The sequence below is a fragment of the Copadichromis virginalis genome, linkage group LG14, assembly GCF_057382275.1.
Source record: "Copadichromis virginalis isolate Kocher_CV1m ecotype Utaka linkage group LG14, C_Virginalis_male_GT1.1, whole genome shotgun sequence".
Lineage (NCBI taxonomy): Eukaryota > Metazoa > Chordata > Actinopteri > Cichliformes > Cichlidae > Copadichromis > Copadichromis virginalis.
The window spans coordinates 22,001,160-22,019,912 of NC_140631.1; the positions used below are offsets into that span (position 1 = coordinate 22,001,160).

Sequence of the window (18,753 nt, forward strand, 5' to 3'; positions counted from 1 at the left end):
AATGCATATTTAAATGTGTGCTGCATTTCAAAAGATACTAAACACAAACCAGAAATGGAAACTTTTGTTTATAGTCAAAGGTTTCCCTCACCCAAAGAGCCAAAGAGCCAAAAATACATTTTTAAGAGACACTATAACAAAATAATAACATATAACACATAGGGGAAATATTTATTATCTACATGATTTAATCACAGCCTGTGACTCCTTTATAATGGGGTTAAAAAAAACATGCACGCAATACATTCATAATTCAAGGATCCACTTTGGGATTATGGGGTTCAATCCAAAGTAAGTTGTAACAGGAAGACGTGGAGTTTAGTGCCAAAGCCATATCAGCATGCTTTATGTGCAACATGCACATCCACAAAGGCAGAGAGAGAGAGAGAGAGAGAGTGAGGGGGGGGGGGGGGGGGGGGGGGGGAGAGGGGGAGAGAGAGACATGTATTGAGAGAAGAAACTCTTCTGTGAAGCATGAAAAGCATTCACAAGTACACTGAGTGAAGCACAGCAGTGCCGTTTTGAAGCCCTCATACTCGTTTTTCTTCTCCTTTTATTTTCTTTGCTGTCAGCTGTCTGACTTCTACTTTAAAGACCGCCTTCTTTAGATGCTCTAGCTGGCAACCTTTGACCCCGGGACAATGGAATTATCACTGATGTCTGCACAGGTAAGGAAACAGAAATATGGTTATCCATATAAGCTCTCACTTTATGATTTTTAGAAGGATATTTAAAAAGTTTTTTTTTTTTTTTTACTAAAGAGGAGATAACGAGATACTGGATCATGGTAGAAACTGATTGAGACAATGTGATTTTAGAAGAGAGCACTCCCATCAGGATAAAAATGTGTCATCATAAGACAAAGAGGTAACACTGTTATAATACTTCCCCTGTAATGAAATGGAATTTCACTGTATTTTGTTTGAAATTAATATGTATTTATATTTACCTAGAAGTACTTAAAGGATGATTTGCTACCCTAGAATAGGGTACACAAATTATACTGTAAGAAATTTGAAGTACTGCATAAATTCTGGGCAATTTTGCTTAAAACAAACAATATTTCCCAGTCTTTCGTCATAAGTACACTGTACGATATGGAGTGGCTTAACCTTGGCTTCCATGTGTTTTACAAGCATGAAGAAACCTCTGTCTGAAAGTTAAATTTAAACCACAACAGTGGAAGAAAAGAAAAAACCGAGTTAGAATCAGCTCCATCATTATAAAGTCACGTAGACCAAATTTTTACAGGTATTTCTTTTCTTGTAAGCTGAAAAACAAGAATAGTCCTTATCACATTTTAATTAGTAAAATAAAAGTACAGAGACGAATAGAAAAACCCATCATACACAACAACCTAATGAATCTAAAGGTGTAAAAAGGCAAAGTGAATCCACTCCATAGTACAGTGTACTTTTGATGTCAGATGGGGAAATATTACCATTAAACTGCACACTATTACTGTAATAAATTTTTAAATATTAAAATTTCCTTATAGTATTGATTCGTTTAAAGTAAAAACCTGATTTGTGACCCCCTTACTCTTACCTTTAAGAATTTGTAGGTAAATATAATGAAATTGTAATTTAAAATTAACAGTGGAATTCCATTTAATTACAGGGGACCTATGCCTTTCGATGACCTTTATTAAAAACTGGTTATCATTTAGAACAACTTTGCACTCATTTACAGTGACCATGCCACCAACTTCTGCTACATCCACTGGATTCCCTGGCTGTAGTGGTCAAATGTTCATATGTTGTCCAGTATCAACGCTTTAAAAGCCCACAGCCTGATCTCATAGTAATCAAGGTTTTCCAGACATAGTGTGTTGTAGTGAAATTATTATAAAAGTAGACAAAGTACAGATCCCACACTGTCTACTTTTATCAGCCTTTATTATTACTTGGGAACTGTAGCTACAGTGTGTAGACTGAGTCACTGAATCATTAGAAAACTTTTTGTACACTGAAGAGTACAAAATTGCACATTATTTGTACAATTTTAGACAGAGCAGACATACAGATATGAGTCAGAAGCAGTCTGTGCAGTAGCTTCTCCCAAAGTAGACACGCGAGCAAGGACTCACGCTTGATTTAAACAACTGAGTCACATCAGCGCTGCTTTTTTCTCGTCTTTCTGCCAATTCTTAACAAAGTGGAGTGAAGTATCCATGAGCCATACACTCACATGGACTGAAATACAGTTGAGAACAATTTGGGGTACAGCTTTGTTCACAAAGACATCGTTGTCCATGAGGGTACTGCTCACATGACTCAAACTGAATGCATATTCCTTTGCTGTATGTTGATTTGCCTTCAAGTGTTATAATTTAAAAAATCACATCACTGTCAGATAGAGGGCTTTCCATTTTCAGGATGCATGAATGAAGCAGTTTTTGCACATCAGCAACTCAACATTTTACTTTTTATCCAGTGAAGCTTTCCAGTCCACTAAGTTCATTTAAAAGTCTTTCATTAAAATAGCATCCAAAGAACAACATGCTTACAAAAATAAGAACTTGGACTTTTTTCTTTAAAGGTTAACACAGCAGCCTCTATCCTGTTACTCTGAATCATGAAAGAATATTCTTCTCTCATTTTTTCCCAGCCTCTGAATTATGATCTTGAGCTTTAGCTATAACCTGAGGGCAATGTTTTATGTTGCAGTAGTGACCCGTTTGGGTATTGGAGGGCTATAAAGCTTACAGATGTGTTTTGCAATATGTCCACAGGCTTTTAAGTGCAAGCACAGTAAAACTCCTATTATCACTGAATGTGCTCTTTGAGGAACTGAGTCACTTTTACTGTAGTGCTTTATTTGCAATAGGAAGCATCTATAGTGCATCTCCAAAGATGATTTTTTTACTTTTTTCATAAGAAAATATTTGAGTAACTAGGCTGTCTATTAGCTTGTCTTTTTTTTTAAAAAAAATCATAATTATTTAATGGCAAATATAAAATAGATACATCTTTCTTTATGTGGAAAGGATAAATTAACTTACAGATATGACGGGTCATTTTTAAAGGATTTTTTTTAAGGACTAAATAGTGTTATTGACAGTTAGAAACCATTTTTTTACATGTCTTTGGACAAAATGTAAAAAAAGATAGTGGTTGTGACAGCATTCATTCATAACAGACACAGTTTAATAGACTCCCGATGAAATATGCCACAGAAGTATTTATTTATCACATCTGAAAACCTGCTGTTTGGGGAAATAAATAATTTTTCCAATTTGGCAAAAATAGCTTTCATATATCAAACAGTATGATGCAAAGGCACAAAGAGGAGATGTCACTGTATCACACACAGTAGTTTTGGAGATTGGGTACCTATTTCCTGATGGGTACCCTGTTGTGCAAAGTCTCCTGTTACCATCTGCTTATGGGCACTAAATCAACACACCCTCAGTGCAAAGACATGCTCAAGTAATGGCAACAGAAGCTCAAAGCTTTTCCACACAGCTGGTTAGACTTTCTGCATGTGTGCTGTAGGTTAAAATATAAACTCTTTCAACCAATAATAAACAGTTTTATATCCCTCAATTGAGTGGTAGTTCCCTTTAATCCTCTACTCATTGAGCTTCTCTGCTCCAGACGTGAACTCTGTCTGGCTGAAGGAGTTTGATGGAAAGCCTCATCTGATAGCCATCTGTTCTTAGATAGTTCATCAGATGTGCTCAATGTGTGGTCTTTAATCACCCCACACTAACTGTCAGTGTTGCAACATCGTCAAAACCACGCATCTCCAAAACTTTGTTAAGAAAAGAACGTATTTTCAAGTGAAAGGCTCAAAGGTCATAACTGAGCTGATGAAGGATGTAAATATAATGTTTCCACTACATTAAATATGGCACAAAATATAGTGGCAAAGAAATCAGTTTCATAATCCGCCTAATTCAAGGTTGACCTTTCAGAAGAGTTAAAAGAAAAAGGAAACAAGTGAAATGTTTTTTTCAATATGTATTTGTCAAATCCTGTAGATGCTGCGTGTCCTTGAGCAGCAAACCTCCAAGACTGCTCCTCTGTTGACCCTTTTCCTCTCTTTCAATCCCAACCCCCTTTTTTTCTTTCTGGGAGTGACTGTTAGACTGGTCTTAATTAAGCAATGCCAATCAAAGTGTGTGCGATGTAAATATAGGTCAGATTACCATCTGCTAAAGAGTTTATCAGATGCTTCGGAGCGACATCTGCGTAGCACACACAGCAAATTGGATCCATCACGAGCAGCTCGTTCTTCCAGTTCATCCAAAACAAAGAAACATGGATCAGATTTTCGTATTGCTTTGTTTAACAAATAAGTTACCCACATTCATACAGTGATCTATACAGAACTACAGGGCTGTAAAGTAAAGCATGTATGTAATACTGAGAACTAAAACTACTAATACGTTTGCTGTTCTGCCTGAATACACATTTATGACCAAAATATGTGATCATACTTTTTTTTTGTATTTTGTTTTCAGCATTAAGAAGTTCCCTGTTACTGATGTCCAGTTGTCCAGTACTGAGGACAAGTAAAACTACATTAATCTAAGTAGTTTAACTGCAATCATATTTGATATTTTTTAAAATAATGATCAATATAGGACCACAATAGGAAGGGAATTAGTTTTTTTTTTTTAAGTATCACATCTTCTCTCCTGGAATTGAACCCCACTTTCTTTTCAGGCATGCCCAGGCAGCACATTAGTCAAACAGCTGCCACCCGTTACTTGACCTCCGCGTAAAGCATATGTCATCAGTATTCAGGGCTCACATCATCCCAAACAACATGGCAAAGAATCACAACGGCCTTAACAAATACGTGACATTGGCAGCATCATCGACTGCACATGTGACTGCTGGACTTGCACAAGACATTTTTGTGTTATAGTGAATTTATTCACACACACACACACACACACACACACACACACACACACACACACACACACACACACACACACACAATATCTATCTATCTATCTATCTATCTATCTATCTATCTATCTATCTATCTATCTATCTATCTATCTGTATGTGTGTATATAAACTAAGTAAAGCTTTTTTTTATACATAGCTTAGGTTTACCAAACTACATTTAGCTCCAAGCCATGTTTGGTGTTGTTCATTTCATCCGGTGTGAATTATTTGGTAGTCTGTGCTCAGCCGTGTTTTGTCAGCAAAAATGAGTGAGGAAGTTTGAAAGTGAAGCTGTATATAAACAGTTTCTGTAGCAGTTACACTAGCGAGTCATGCATTTCTTTAATACCCAGACTTTCTATTTATCAGACGCTGAACTGCTGACATGAATCGTTCTGTAATATTTTGCTTTTCCACTAACTTTCTGACCAACTTCTACAACTTCTTGACCCCTACTGTGTAAAGGTTGCAAAGCAGTACTTCATATATATTATGACAGAGCATGATCATGTACTACAGAGCAGGTTCTGTCTTGACATAAAGATGGAAAAAGCATTAAGCGTTAAGGTAGCATGCACTATAAATATGGAGCGAGCTTCCAGAGAAAACTTCTGTAGTGTCTTATTTTTTGCCTTGGTTCTTTATTTTTACATTTCCTTTAAACTGGGTTCCTTGATTTTAATATACTTTACAAGGTTTTATGTTTTGCACTTTAAAGGTGTTTTAATTTTTTTATGCAATTATTATGTAATTATGTAAATCCAAACTAGCCATTGTGTATGAAACGTGCCTACAAAGTTTCTTTGTTTCTACTTTGTGTGCTTCACATTGTTTGGGAAGTCTTTTTGTTGATTTCAAAGAATGTCTGTATGTCGTTTAACATTGCATGAAGCACCTCACGTGTTTGTTCCTTCAGCACAGGGTTGAGATAGCCTTGAGAAATAACTTAAGTCATGACAAATAAAGGCACGGAGGGGAGGACACATAAATGCCCTGCGGCGTACTATAACCTCTGTGATGCTTTATTCATTCACAATGGTTGGCATGATAGATTAGTATCACACGTCAGACATGAGACAGGATGGACACAACTGCACATTGCTACATAAATAATTCAACTGTCAACTCACACTTCACCTTAGAAACTTGATAATTAACTTCTGATGAACAGTTCCTATTTCCTATCTTCTATTTAAGTTTAGACTTGATATATGCAATGAACATGTCATTGCCTAAATGTATGCTTTAATATATATATATATTAGGGGTGCAACGATACACAAAATTCACGGTTCGGTTCGATTCGATACTTTGGTGACATGGTTCAATATTTTTTCGATACAAAAAATGTTCATGCTTTTTTAATTTGTCATTTATTAAAATTATAAATATATATTTTAACTCAAAAGTACAGTTTTAAATTTAATGTTGCTGAAACAACAAAATAAAAAAAAAAATCTATCTGATTGAGAAATCACTCATCTTTGGAAAAGAGAGTTTATTACAGAGAAATGGCTCTTTCCAAAATAAAAGCTATACTATACGCTTCTTCTGGGCAGCATATTAAACATATCAGGTCCCCATAAGGAGAATCATGTGCTAACGGCTGTCTAAATGACTCGGTTAAAGTTTGTAGCATGCATGCTTGTTGTTTTTGTCTGCTTCCACTTGTCTTTACACTAGGATGATGTCGGCGTAAATGTGTAGTCATATTCGTTGTGTTCCCACTATTGTCAGCGTTAATCTCATTAAAATGACATTAACGCCATAACGCGGCAAATCTCCGTTAACAAGTTACCGTGGATCACCCCGTGCGTGGGGCTGGACGCCGTCAACACATTAACAAGCTAACTGCGCTAATGCACTAGTTCCCACAAATTGAGCATTGCGTGGCACATCCAACATACTGTTTTACTTTTGTCCATGACGCTCTTACCATCAGGGTCACGCTTCACATGGAGACCAAGATAGTTCCAAACACCAGATCTGAATGAGGGTGGGGGAGGTTCAATTTCAGGTAGCGTTGAGGTAGTTGCCATGTTGCAACGAGCTTAGCTCCTGTTTTGCTAGCTTGCGCTGCGCTTAGTGGATCTGCACGCGACAGTGCAGCCTAGGCGGAGTAGTCAAACGCAGATCCACTGAGCGCTCAACACAGACAGCATCGTCAGAAGAAAAGTTGATAAAATAAATAAAAAAAATTGTATTGTTCGATACATATGCGTACCGAACCGAAAGCACTGTATCGAACGGTCAATATCGATACGAGTATCGTTGCACCCCTAATATATATACATATACATATGTATATATATATATATATATAATATGAGGGATTAAAGTGGATTTGACAGGTGGGCTGATCATAAAGTAATGCAAGCTCCTGGAGATTTTTCTTTGTGTACAGGCAGTAATCAACTGTGTTACTTCAGTATTCACTGCTCTTTATGGACTCACCTAACTGACTTTAACAAAATATAAGTAGATGTTTCACAAGATATATGGCTGATTTTCAACCCCTAGACACATGAAATTAATATAAAATTTTTCAAGTTATTTATTATTTATGTAACTCAATATTGACCATGAACACCACAGCCTGCTCTGCACCAATCCAACACAGTGCATTACTGTAAGCTGTACAACAATACTGCAAACTAAATAGTTTAGCCTGCATTAAACTATATCAGACTCCCTAAAACTTTCATGCAGCCTTTGAATAACACAAAATTTAGATACTTCAATTTGATATAAAAAAAAAATTAATAATCACAATGTAGAATCAAATATCTTATTTAAAAACTATAAATAAATGAGGGCATCAGATGTAAGATTTAAATTTCCTTACCTTTTTAAAATAAAAATTAATAATAATCTTTCTAACATATCCTCAATCTTCATCTCTCAGTGTTGCACCTCTTTGTCTCCCTGGGAAATTCCGGTTTTGGACATTTTGTGACAAATTGCAAAAATGGTTTGGATGTTTGGTGATATTTTTTGAGCTGTTCGAAAAGTTTCATTTGAAATTACAGCCCATAAAAATGTTACTCCTTTTATGCTCACTCCTCCTCTGTAGCACTTGCTATTTATTGATGCAGAGCAACCGAAGCTTCATTTACATCTTCACCTGGAACTTTGGATATGGAACAATTGATGTATTAAAGGTGTAAGTGGACCATGTTTTGTCATTATTTTCTTATTCCTGGGCAAGTATCAAGATGCTATCGTGCTGGAAGCAACTCCTGGCTAGAGCACATGGAAAAAAGCAATCATTCGACAGTGTTGTGCATTAGACCGTCTAACAGTGTTCTGTATCATTCTGGTCTGCGTTTATTCACATTATCGAGGCTTTAAATGTTAATGCAGTGACGTGTTTCATTCATTTTCTATGATATCTTGGCAGTGTAGTATAATCTCCGGTGCAATATTTCAGTGTTTCCTTTTATGTATTACATTATAACTTGGCTTCATACAACCGTCAGAAGCATTCCTGATAAGGTCAGATGACCTATGAGGTAACACATTCAGTAATCCATGTACATGTGATTTTGTTACATGGCAGCGTGACTTGGTTGTTCAAGTGATAACAAGACCAGGATTCACGATGATGGTTGAGTGCAGAGGAGTTCACATGGCGTGCTCCCTGTGAACTCCTCTGCGCTCAAACATCATCATGAATAGGAAAAAGACTAAAATACGAACATAATCAGATTATATAATCAAAGGTCACCATCAGTAACACACTACAACGGCAGGGAATCAAATCCCGCAGTGCCAGACGTGTTCCGCTGCTGAAGCCAGTGCATGTCCAGGCCCGTCTGAAGTTTGCCAGAGAGCACATGGATGATACAGCAGAGGATTGGGAGAATGTCATGTGGTCAGATGAAACCAAAGTAGAACTTTTTGGTATAAACTCAACTCGTCGTGTTTGGAGGAAGAAGAATACTGAGTTGCATCCCAAGAACACCATACCTACTGTGAAGCATGGGGGTGGAAACATCATGCTATGGGGCTGTTTTTCTGCCAAGGGGACAGGACGACTGATCCGTGTTAAGGACAGAATGAATGGGGCCATGTATCGTGAGATTTTGAGCCAAAACCTCCTTCCATCAGTGAGAACTTTGAAGATGAAACGAGGCTGGGTCTTCCAACATGACAACGATCCAAAACACACCGCCCGGGCAACAAAGGAGTGGCTCCGTAAGAAGCATTTGAAAGTCCTGGAGTGGCCTAGCCAGTCTCCAGACCTCAACCCCATAGAAAATCTGTGGCGGGAGTTGAAAGTCCGTGTTGCTTGGCGACAGCCCCAAAACATCACTGCTCTCGAGAAGATCTGCATGGAGGAATGGGCCAAAATACCAGCTACTGTGTGTGCAAACCTGGTAAAGACCTATAGTAAACGTTTGACCTCTGTTATTGCCAACAAAGGTTATGTTACAAAGTATTGAGTTGTATTTTTGTTATTGACCAAATACTTATTTTCCACCCTGATTTACGAATAAATTCTTTACAAATCCTACCATGTGGATTCATGGATTTTTTTTTTTCACATTCTGTCTCTCACAGTTGAAGTGTACCTCTGGTGCAAATTACTGACCTCTGTCATCATTTTAGGCGGGGGAACTTGCACAATCGGTGGCTGACTAAATACTTTTTTGCCCCACTGTATTTAACTGATAAATTCAGTTAAATCCTTTAATCCTTTTTTGCAATTGAATGCATAAGTGACATTAAGTTACACTACCTATACTGTATGTGTGTGTGTCTGAAGCACACAATAACTGAGTGAATGCTGCTCTTTGTTTGTCAGTCAGGATTTGAAGCCTCCAGCAAAACTAAGCAAAGATTCAACCAGCCATAAGAGCAGGCTCTTCTGCAGAGTACTCGCACTTGCTCATCACCGAGTGCGGTCATCTCTTTTTTTCTTTCTCTCGTCTTCTTGCTCATTTTGTTTCTTTTCCCCCTCTCCTCGCACAATTGCTGCTTCAATTCTTATCATGAATTCATTCAGCTAAAGTTCGCCTTAGACATTTCTTCTCATCACATGGCTCATTAACTTATAAATTATGGAAATTATTTTCAGCTGCATACTACATTTTGATTTAGTTTGCTTGGTGTCATTTATTTCAGGGCAAACCATCATGTCTTGGGTGTGATTTAAAATGAACTCAGTTAAACTAGGTTTGTCTCAAAGGCTCTAAGGCTTGTTGCAAGCAGGAGACAATATCAGCAGGTCTGTAAAACTCTACAAATGTAATTTAATGATTTGCATATATTGTACCTTTTTGATCTTTTATTCTTTTAATCACAGAATAATAACCCAGTGCCGTGGCCTCAGAACCATAAGCCACTCAAGCTTGCTTTATTACTCCATTTGATTATTTATTTATTTAAATTATCTTGTGTAGTAAAACTGAGACTTGTGATCAGGTAAAGTTGGGTGTGCTCAGGGTGGTAGCTGGTAGTAGGTGTGAGTGTCAGCATGAGTTGTCAATGTTAGCCCTGATGACCTGTCCAGGTTATACCTCAGCTCTTGACCTGACAACTGGGATAGACTCCAGATCTCCCAAGACACCGAATTAGAACAACATGGATAGATGGCTGGAGAAAGACTGTATCAAAGAACTGGCTCATTTTGAATATTATTTTCTTTTCTATGCATCTCTGACATTTTTTAAAATAAGCATTTCCATTACTGAACAAATATCAGATTTATTATTAAAGAATAACATCATGTAGCCAATAAGTACATTTTTAGGTAGAAATGTTTGCTGGTTCATCAGATATAAATCCTCTATAGATTGCATGTTTAAAATGCTCTGGATCATGCTAACTAACCTGTGCCTATTAGCGAGAGCCTCTTCTGTTACAGAAGTGTTTTGGGGGGAGATTCTACAGATCTAATGTATAGATAACACATTATAACATTCCTTATATAATAAAACCATGCAGAAAATGCCTAGTGAGGGTACAGAGCAGTCCAGAGCTAACTGTGCAAACTTTATCAATAAAGAAGTAGCTAAGCATCATTTTCATCTGTATTTTCTTCCCCTTCCTCTGCTTTCACTGCCTGTAATTTTATGACAGATGTTTCACAAAGAAGATGAACAGCTGGATGCTGTGAGGCTGTTTATTCAGCCTTTTATTTTTCTCTCTTCTGTCTCTCCTTCTCTCTTCCCCTTTTTCTTCCATCCATGTTTTTCTCTTAAATAAGTACCACATGGACCAAAGATCCCAGTTATGGCAATATCTAACCTGTCAAAGGTGAAATGAAAACATAATCTTCCCAGTCTTTAAAGATATTGCATATAAAGCTGAAACACACTTTAAATATAAAGATACACTACGTCTCTGAAGACGAATATCTAATAAAACATCTGTGAGTATGGACCTCTTTATTCTCTCCATCTTTTTTCTCTTCACTTCAATCCCCTCTAATTTTAGATAACTGTGCGCTTTCAGTGATTGATGAATGCGTGTTTCTGCAGCATATGTGTGTGCATTCATTTGTGTCTTGTGTGTACATGAGTGTGGGATTACAAAAGGCGCTTTCTCTATTTGCCCTCAGTGTAGAAGCACATTACATAACTTTATAAACCATGCCTGTCCTGGACACATATACATTTACACGTGTATGCAACCACACAGTCACACAGAATAAAGCTTTATATCTACATAGGCATGCATTTCCTGCACCTGTTCATTTAGAGCAGAGACAAGCAAATGAATGCCAACACATATGCTCATGCAGAAACATAAAGGCTACACATGTGCTTCCTCACTCTAAGCAACAACAGGATGCACATGCAGATGGGCACAGAGAGTAGACTCAAATGCCAACGTATTCTAAGCAGATGAACAGAAGAAATCTCTAATTCTAATATATATAGATATATCTCGGCAGTACTACAAGTCCTGCAGCACTATACGCTACATCATCTAGGGAGGGATGATACTATCACGCTTTGAATTAAGAGAGTAAAGTGATGCACAGGGAAATAGGGAGAGATTCATGAAAGGATAGTGGAGGAAAAAATAGCAGGTTAGATGATGTGAGAAGGAAAGCAAAACAGCAATGTGTTAATTTTATGGGTGATGATGTCACTACATTTGAAGAGCGAGAAAGATGTAGAGGAGGTCAAAAGCAGGGCATAAAGATTTGTAGAAGCAGAGGCAGAAGTCTCAGGCAAACATCAGGATAGAGTTAGGAGGATAAAAGTTTACATATTACGGCGTGACGGGTGGGAAGTGAAAAGTTAAGAGGCAGAAGACCTGCTCTGATTCTTGTTTCTTTATTTCTTTGCAAACATCTTCTCTTTCCATTCCTTTACTTGTATGTTTCTGTTTTGGGGCTTGTAACTAATAATATAGTAGTTATTTGTGAATTACTAATTAAGCATTAGTATTAGCGGTTAGCAGTTTTGCATCAAAGCAGAAGGTCTTGGGTTCAAATCCACTGACCTTTCTGTGTGGAGTGTGCATGTCCTGTCTGTGCCTGCATGCCTTCTCTGTGGTTACTCTGGTTTCCTCCCACAGTCCAAAGACATGCATGTTAAGTTAACTGGTGAATCTAAAGTGTAAATCGTTGTCTGTCTCTCTGTGTTGGCCCTTCGACAGACTGGTGACCTGACAGCTGTGACTTGCTCCAGACCCATCTTAACCCTGAACTGGATGAGCAGGAGGCACTGTTGCTGTGTATTAGTGCAAATACTTGACCAACCCTTTGTTCATGTTTTAACAAAGAGTACGGCGGTCTTAAACAATGACTGAGACAACTTGCATGTTGAGACAGTTGTCTTCTGCATGGATTCACAGAGCATGACGCACACAAGCTGCGAGACATGCTATCTTACACACATGTTCTCTAATTTGTCCATATGGCTTCACTCGTACATGCAGATGAATGCTGTTAATATTTGTACACGAGCTCCCGAAATGCCAACATGCATTTGACTAAGCAAGCTGAGTCGAATGCCGAGTGCTCACAGTGCCGCTGGTTCAAATCTGTTAGTGGATGCATCTCAAACCTCCGCCCTATTGCTCTTCTCATTTGCGGCTGAACAACATCATTTTTCACTTTTCTCGCCGTCCGTCAGGGCTCTCCTTCACTGATACATAAATAGTCTGTCAGAGTGAGGTTAGAAACCTCCAGCTCAGCTGTTTCGGAGATGAAACCACTCCCACCCTTACCCACGCACATTTTTACATCCATACTCTCACAGTGGGATCTCTATAGCTGTCACACACACACACATGCTCTCACAGTGTACACTCATCTCTCACTTTCACTGGAAAGGATACCTCTCTCTCTCTGTCTCTCTCTCTCAGTGTATACTGTGTCTCTCTCAGATGCAGTTAGGTCTCTCATTCTCATGAAGCGCAGCTCCTCTCTGTTTCTGGATGCACTCTAAGTCAGAGCGTAGGACGAGACAGACCGCATCCTAAGAACTGGTTTCTTTCTTCGCATACAGCCGGCAGTAGGTACAACTCTCTGTTTTCATACTTTCTTTCTAGCTTGTTTGTCATTATATGGTGTGTTTTAGATACATCGATTTTTGTATAAGGATTCCTGGAATCACTTGGAAACTTTTAATCACTCGTATGATCTTAATGGAGATTGCTCTTGGTATCAAAAGCATGACAAAATGTCCCGTGCATCAGATGCAAGGCATGTTAAACTTGGACGAATTTACAGACACTTACAGAGGATCAAGCATGTGTAAGGTGCATTCTCAAATTCAGTATCCCAGCAGCTTTGCACTTGACTTGTTTTGTTACTTTAGAGCGTTTGAGAGTGAACAAGAAGGTGATCTGTATTTTCAGGACCAGCAACAGGCTGAATATGATTGTCTATTTGTTGAGAGTTAGATATGCATTAAGATTATGTTTATTTATGTATTTTAATTTAGGGTTCTATTTAGCTTTTTTCTTGACTGAAGGTGTGTTTCTATCACTGCTAAATCACTTTCTCACTCTGAGTGTGATTGGTGATTGGTATTTCTTCTAGATGTGTGTGGTCTGTAATTAAATCTCAGTTATCTAGTACTCAGTCCGTGCGGTATCCAGTTAGAAGAGGATTAACCTCACTTATTATATGACTTAATTTGCAACATTTCTATTGCAGTTATATCATACTGATCAAGATACAGTTATATATCAGCGTATTTGTGGAGATGAATTCCGCAGATGAATTTAAAGCTGTTTTTTATACCACGCCTACTATAGTATAGTGGCTAAAAAATGAAAGCAAAACAATGAGTTAGATAAATCCAATATTTAACAGAAAATTAACTGAAACAATTCTGATATGGTTCACGATATACACTCAATGTCTTTCTTTAGATTTCTTTATTTACAGTTTGCACAATCCAGAAATAAACACAGTCGTTTTTAGCTGGAGACACATACAATTCTGAGATTGGGACACAGTGAAAATGTTGAGCTAAAGTGTGAAAAAACAGCACTTAAAGGAAGATGCTGTAGCACTGAAAGACGTCACTTCCTTATATAACTTTAATGTGACTGAACAGATTGCTGCCTTTTCACACTGCTCAGTGCAGTGACTGTAAGCTTGTTGTGTGTGAGAGTAGATGTGTGGTTAAGTGTGTGTGGCTGGTTGTATGTAAAAACACTGCTGAAAAGTATTGTATTTGTAGTACAATACTGCAGTGGATGTCTTTGGTTCACATCTAAGAGCACAGCATTTGCATGTGCCGCGGTTCATTAATTCATTAATTTGTAACTCATTTGCCGAATCCTTTCTCGTGTCGCCACAGGCTTTTAATATCAGATTTTCCATCCAAAGACTGAGCTTTTTTTCTCAAATAAACAAATAAAGGTAAAATGAAAAAAAAAAAGAACTAAAATCAGAAATTAGATCTTAATGTGTTAGCACCCATACAGTACGACCCGACTTCCACTTTCAGTTGACCACGCGGAGTCATAGCGTACAGTATATGAAACTATTTGAATTCAGACTGTGTCATCCTAAAAACAAACTCATTATATCTTTGGATAATTTGTCCTCCAACCATGTGGTGTAATAACACTTGCTCATGCTCATGCTGCTTTTCTTGATGACCTTTTCCTTTTACTCGCAGAATAAGACACTGCCTCTGGGCACAGACTTTCTAATGAAAAAGTGAGCGATTTCACCACTCCCACTGTTACAGTATGCTTTGCCTTCATTTTATATATATATATATATATATATATATATATATATATATATATATATATATATATTAGGGGTGCAACGATACACAAAATTCACGGTTCGGTTCGGTTTGATACTTTGGTGACATGGTTCAATATTTTTTCGATACAAAAGAAAAGTTCATGCCTTTTTAATTTGTCATTTATTAAAATTATAAATATATATTTTAACTCAAAAGTACAGTTTTTAAATTTAATGTTGCTGAAACAACAAAATAAAAAACAAAACAAATCTATCTAATCGAGAAATCACTCATCTTTGGAAAAGAGTCGAGCGCAGATCCACTGAGCTCTCAACACAGACAGCATCGTCAGAAGAAAAGTTGATAAAATAAATAAAAAAATTTGTATTGTTCGATACATATGTGTATCGAACCGAAAGCACTCTATCGAACGGTTCAGTATCGATACGAGTATCGTTGCACCCCTATTATATATGTATATGATTAGATTTTCTGATTAGACTGCATGTTGCTTGGTTTATGATAAATTTCTCCAAACCTGCATTCACTTGTGAAAAATCCCAGGAGGCAGTTTTAATTAAATATAGATATTAGATGGCGTCTGTGGGCACTCACAAAGTTTTCTCATAAATTATGCTGCCACATCTTAATGGTTGCAATGTTTTAAATTCTTCCTCTTTTTTCAAGGACGGTATGAAAACATGCAGCTGCTTTTGGATAAGATGAGACAGCTGGGAATGAACGATCGTGTATATTGGAAAACATCATCATACTGTACATACGCTGGATTTAATATGTACACTACAAGCTCTGCGATCTGCTTGGCTGGGACATGTAGCCTAAGCTCTGCTTGATCCCCGTGTGATCAGTGGATTTTTATGCATTGAAATCGAGGATTAGCTGTTTTATACATCATTATGTTCAATATTTGTGCCTGAATCTGGATTTGTTTGGCAGTTTTTTGTCTTTGTGCCCAATAGCTGGTCAAAGAGTGATGAGATACAAAGATAGTTCATGCCAAAAACTAAAATAAAACCAAACAAACATTAAATCTTGTGTACTTTATCTGGTGTGAAGACAGAAGAAGTCTTACTAGTTAAAACTAGCAGGCATTTGAACCATGTTCTCATGTCATGCTTCAAATGACTCTTTGCTCATTCCTCAAAATTAGCGTTTAAACTTCACAAAGGTAAAAATATCTGCTTCCTTGTACAGAAAGCATATTCACTAAACTCAGCTAGAGTTCTCTTGTAAATATTCAGTGATAACGAAGTGAGTTCTTAAAAACAAAAAACAAAAAATGTCTGTATGAGTGAAATTTGCCCTGAAGTCACATCTGGAGTTAGGTCGTAGAGAGGGTAGATGGGGACATAAACGCTGCCTGAGAAGCTCTTGGGGTCAAACTGAACCTGATGTTTGAAACATCCCAGAGCCATAGCTGTGTTCACAGTCACAAAGGTCTGACCTCAGCTGCAGTCACAATGACGCAGCGTCAGAAACATTTGTTCATCGGATGAACGTGACATTTGAAGAGCTACATTCAAATCATCCGTCCCCTATTCCAGTGGGGGTGATCGCAGTGATCAGAAATAAATAACAAACTAATGAGTATAGATAAGAAGTAATGTTTAGTTCTTAAAAATATACTATTGATCAAATAAATGAACATTTCCAGACACAGTCAGATCCGACTCACCTTTTTTGGACAGTCAAGTTTGAACATTATGTTGCTCAGCAATCACAGAACGGCTCCTTAACATGCCTAAATACCTACAAGTCCAAGGGTGAAACGCAGCTGAACTTTTCATCTGTCAGGGTGAAAACTAGAATTATTAATGGTCACTGGGCTGTCTGTTTGTATCGCAGACTGTGCAGTCTCTGCTTTAAGAGTATAAGACACCCTGTGTGGTTGTGTTTGGGTGTTCTGGTGAGTTTGTGAGAAACGTTACAGCGGATTACGCTGACGCATCCTGAGTTTCAATCTCGCGTGCGTGTGTGTCACACCTCCGGGATGAATAGTGACAGCAACATAACCTAAGCAAGTGGCTAAAACTTGAGGTGGCTTGGACCTCATGCGTGTAAATGTGTGCGTAGGGCTGGAAGAAGAGCGTAAACATACATGAGCGTGTGCTCGTATTTCTACGAATACTGGCTGCATCTCTTTCCTGTCTGATGGGATAATATGAAAGCCCACAGAGGACAAACACCTCCACCTGAGACTAAAAATGGGATTCATTTTGTGCCTTGTTTGCTTTCTGATTTTCTCTTTCATCCTCTTTGTGTTTGCCTCTGCAGCTTTTAGTAACGTGAAGCATGTGACGGACTGTTAATCCGTCTGAGAATTAATCCCTTTGAGATGCTGCGTTCTCGTCACTGTACGCTAGCTCTCCTGAGACCAGGAGCAGCTGTTTGTTTAACCTGAACAGAAAATATCATTTTCCAGTTGTGCCTTTCATCACTCTATTATTTATGTTGTACTGAAAACGGTGCTCACTTGCAATATTTTTCATTTTTATATCACCAATTCATCACTACATTGTAGGTTAAAGACCTTAAAATATTGCGTACCAGATTAAAACCCTATTTAATCGCATATTTCAGCTTGTCATTCGTTTTGTTGCACCTGACTTTATTAATCACCCAGTTTTGTTTTTCTTTCTCTACTTGCCTGGCAGCAATTCCCGGCTGTGAGCGGGGCCTTCATGGATTCTCCGTACAACGGCAACACGTCCTTGCAGACGTCCACGTCCAACCTCAACGCTGGCTATTCGCGGCCCTCGGAAGCCGAGGATGACGGCAAAGTGTCCAGTGACACCATTTGGCTGTGGATTGCTGTCCTGGCAACAATTGGCAACATAGTGGTGGTGGCTGTGGTTTGTGCCTGTGCCTTCTGACAAAGTAGAAGAGTGGAACAAAAAAATTCTGCTGCTGTCGGACATGGCAACTCTTGTATATTTTGAAAATATACTTTCTCTAGAAATGTTGTAAAATAGCCTTACTTTAAGACTGATCCCATGGATAATTTTTCTTTTAAATATAAGCATCAGTTTGAATTTTGCAGAGGAATTTGCATGGGAGTCTTTATTCCCACAGCCCCGTCACCCCACTCCTTTTTCAAAACGTAAAATCAGCGATCATATTGAAATAATTAGCTCACAGAATCTTTCTGTTCATTTGTACAGTTCCACAACCACAAAAGGAAAGCAACAATTAAGGTTGTGATATATGTTGGTACAGAAGTTCACTTTAACGTAAAATGTGACGAAATGGCTCATTGGCCAAACTCAGATGACGTGCATGTACATGATGTAGTTTGTTACACGATGCAGGAACTTTTCCCTTTTTTTTAAATTTCCAAAGTGAAAACTACATGTTACAGTTAAAAACAGACCTTTGTTCCCTTATGCAATGCACAGATTTAAAGACATTTCTGCTGTTACCCTTGTTCTGCCTGTTTCTAGAATGCTTCATTTGAGAGCACTATCATAATTCATTGGTTTCCTTTGTGTGTAACCTGTTTAATATGCATTAAAACCATGGCTATGACTCAGTTTTAATCCTGTGCACTTCTTTGTAAACAATTCTGATTGTTAAAGGCCACAGAAACTTGTCCTCGGGCTCGCCCTTTAAAGCTGAAGGACTAAAAGTGTCACAGCGATGTTTATTTTAGC

At 37.9% G+C, this 18,753-nt stretch overlaps 1 protein-coding gene and 1 long non-coding RNA gene across 4 annotated transcripts in view; one reads left to right on the plus strand and one right to left on the minus strand.

The window, feature by feature from the left end:
• Nucleotides 1-18,753, minus strand: part of LOC146693915 (uncharacterized) — a 340,133-nt gene that overhangs the window by 249,734 nt on the left and 71,646 nt on the right. The window lies entirely within an intron of this gene.
• Nucleotides 522-18,617, plus strand: LOC146693930 (uncharacterized protein C14orf132). Of its 3 annotated transcripts, none has more exons than XM_085478823.1 (2): nucleotides 522-668; nucleotides 17,758-18,617. In XM_085478823.1, the coding sequence occupies exons 1-2, from the start codon at nucleotides 642-644 to the stop codon at nucleotides 17,974-17,976; spliced, it is 246 nt and encodes an 81-aa protein (XP_085334949.1). In that variant the 5' UTR covers nucleotides 522-641; the 3' UTR covers nucleotides 17,977-18,617. The 3 variants fall into 3 exon arrangements, 1 of the variants encoding a protein (XP_085334949.1); XR_014923870.1 differs by lacking the exon at nucleotides 522-668 and adding an exon at nucleotides 13,177-13,385 and having other exon boundaries at nucleotides 17,758-17,822; XR_014923871.1 differs by lacking the exon at nucleotides 522-668 and adding an exon at nucleotides 13,177-13,381 and having other exon boundaries at nucleotides 17,758-17,814.

Bases quoted from the DNA above. Each gene is read 5' to 3' on its own strand.
- LOC146693930 (XM_085478823.1), top strand. From the start codon at position 642: ATGGAATTATCACTGATGTCTGCACAG. The intron at 669-17,757 runs GTAAGGAAACAG...CTTGCCTGGCAG, and splicing joins TATCACTGATGTCTGCACAG to CAATTCCCGGCTGTGAGCGG.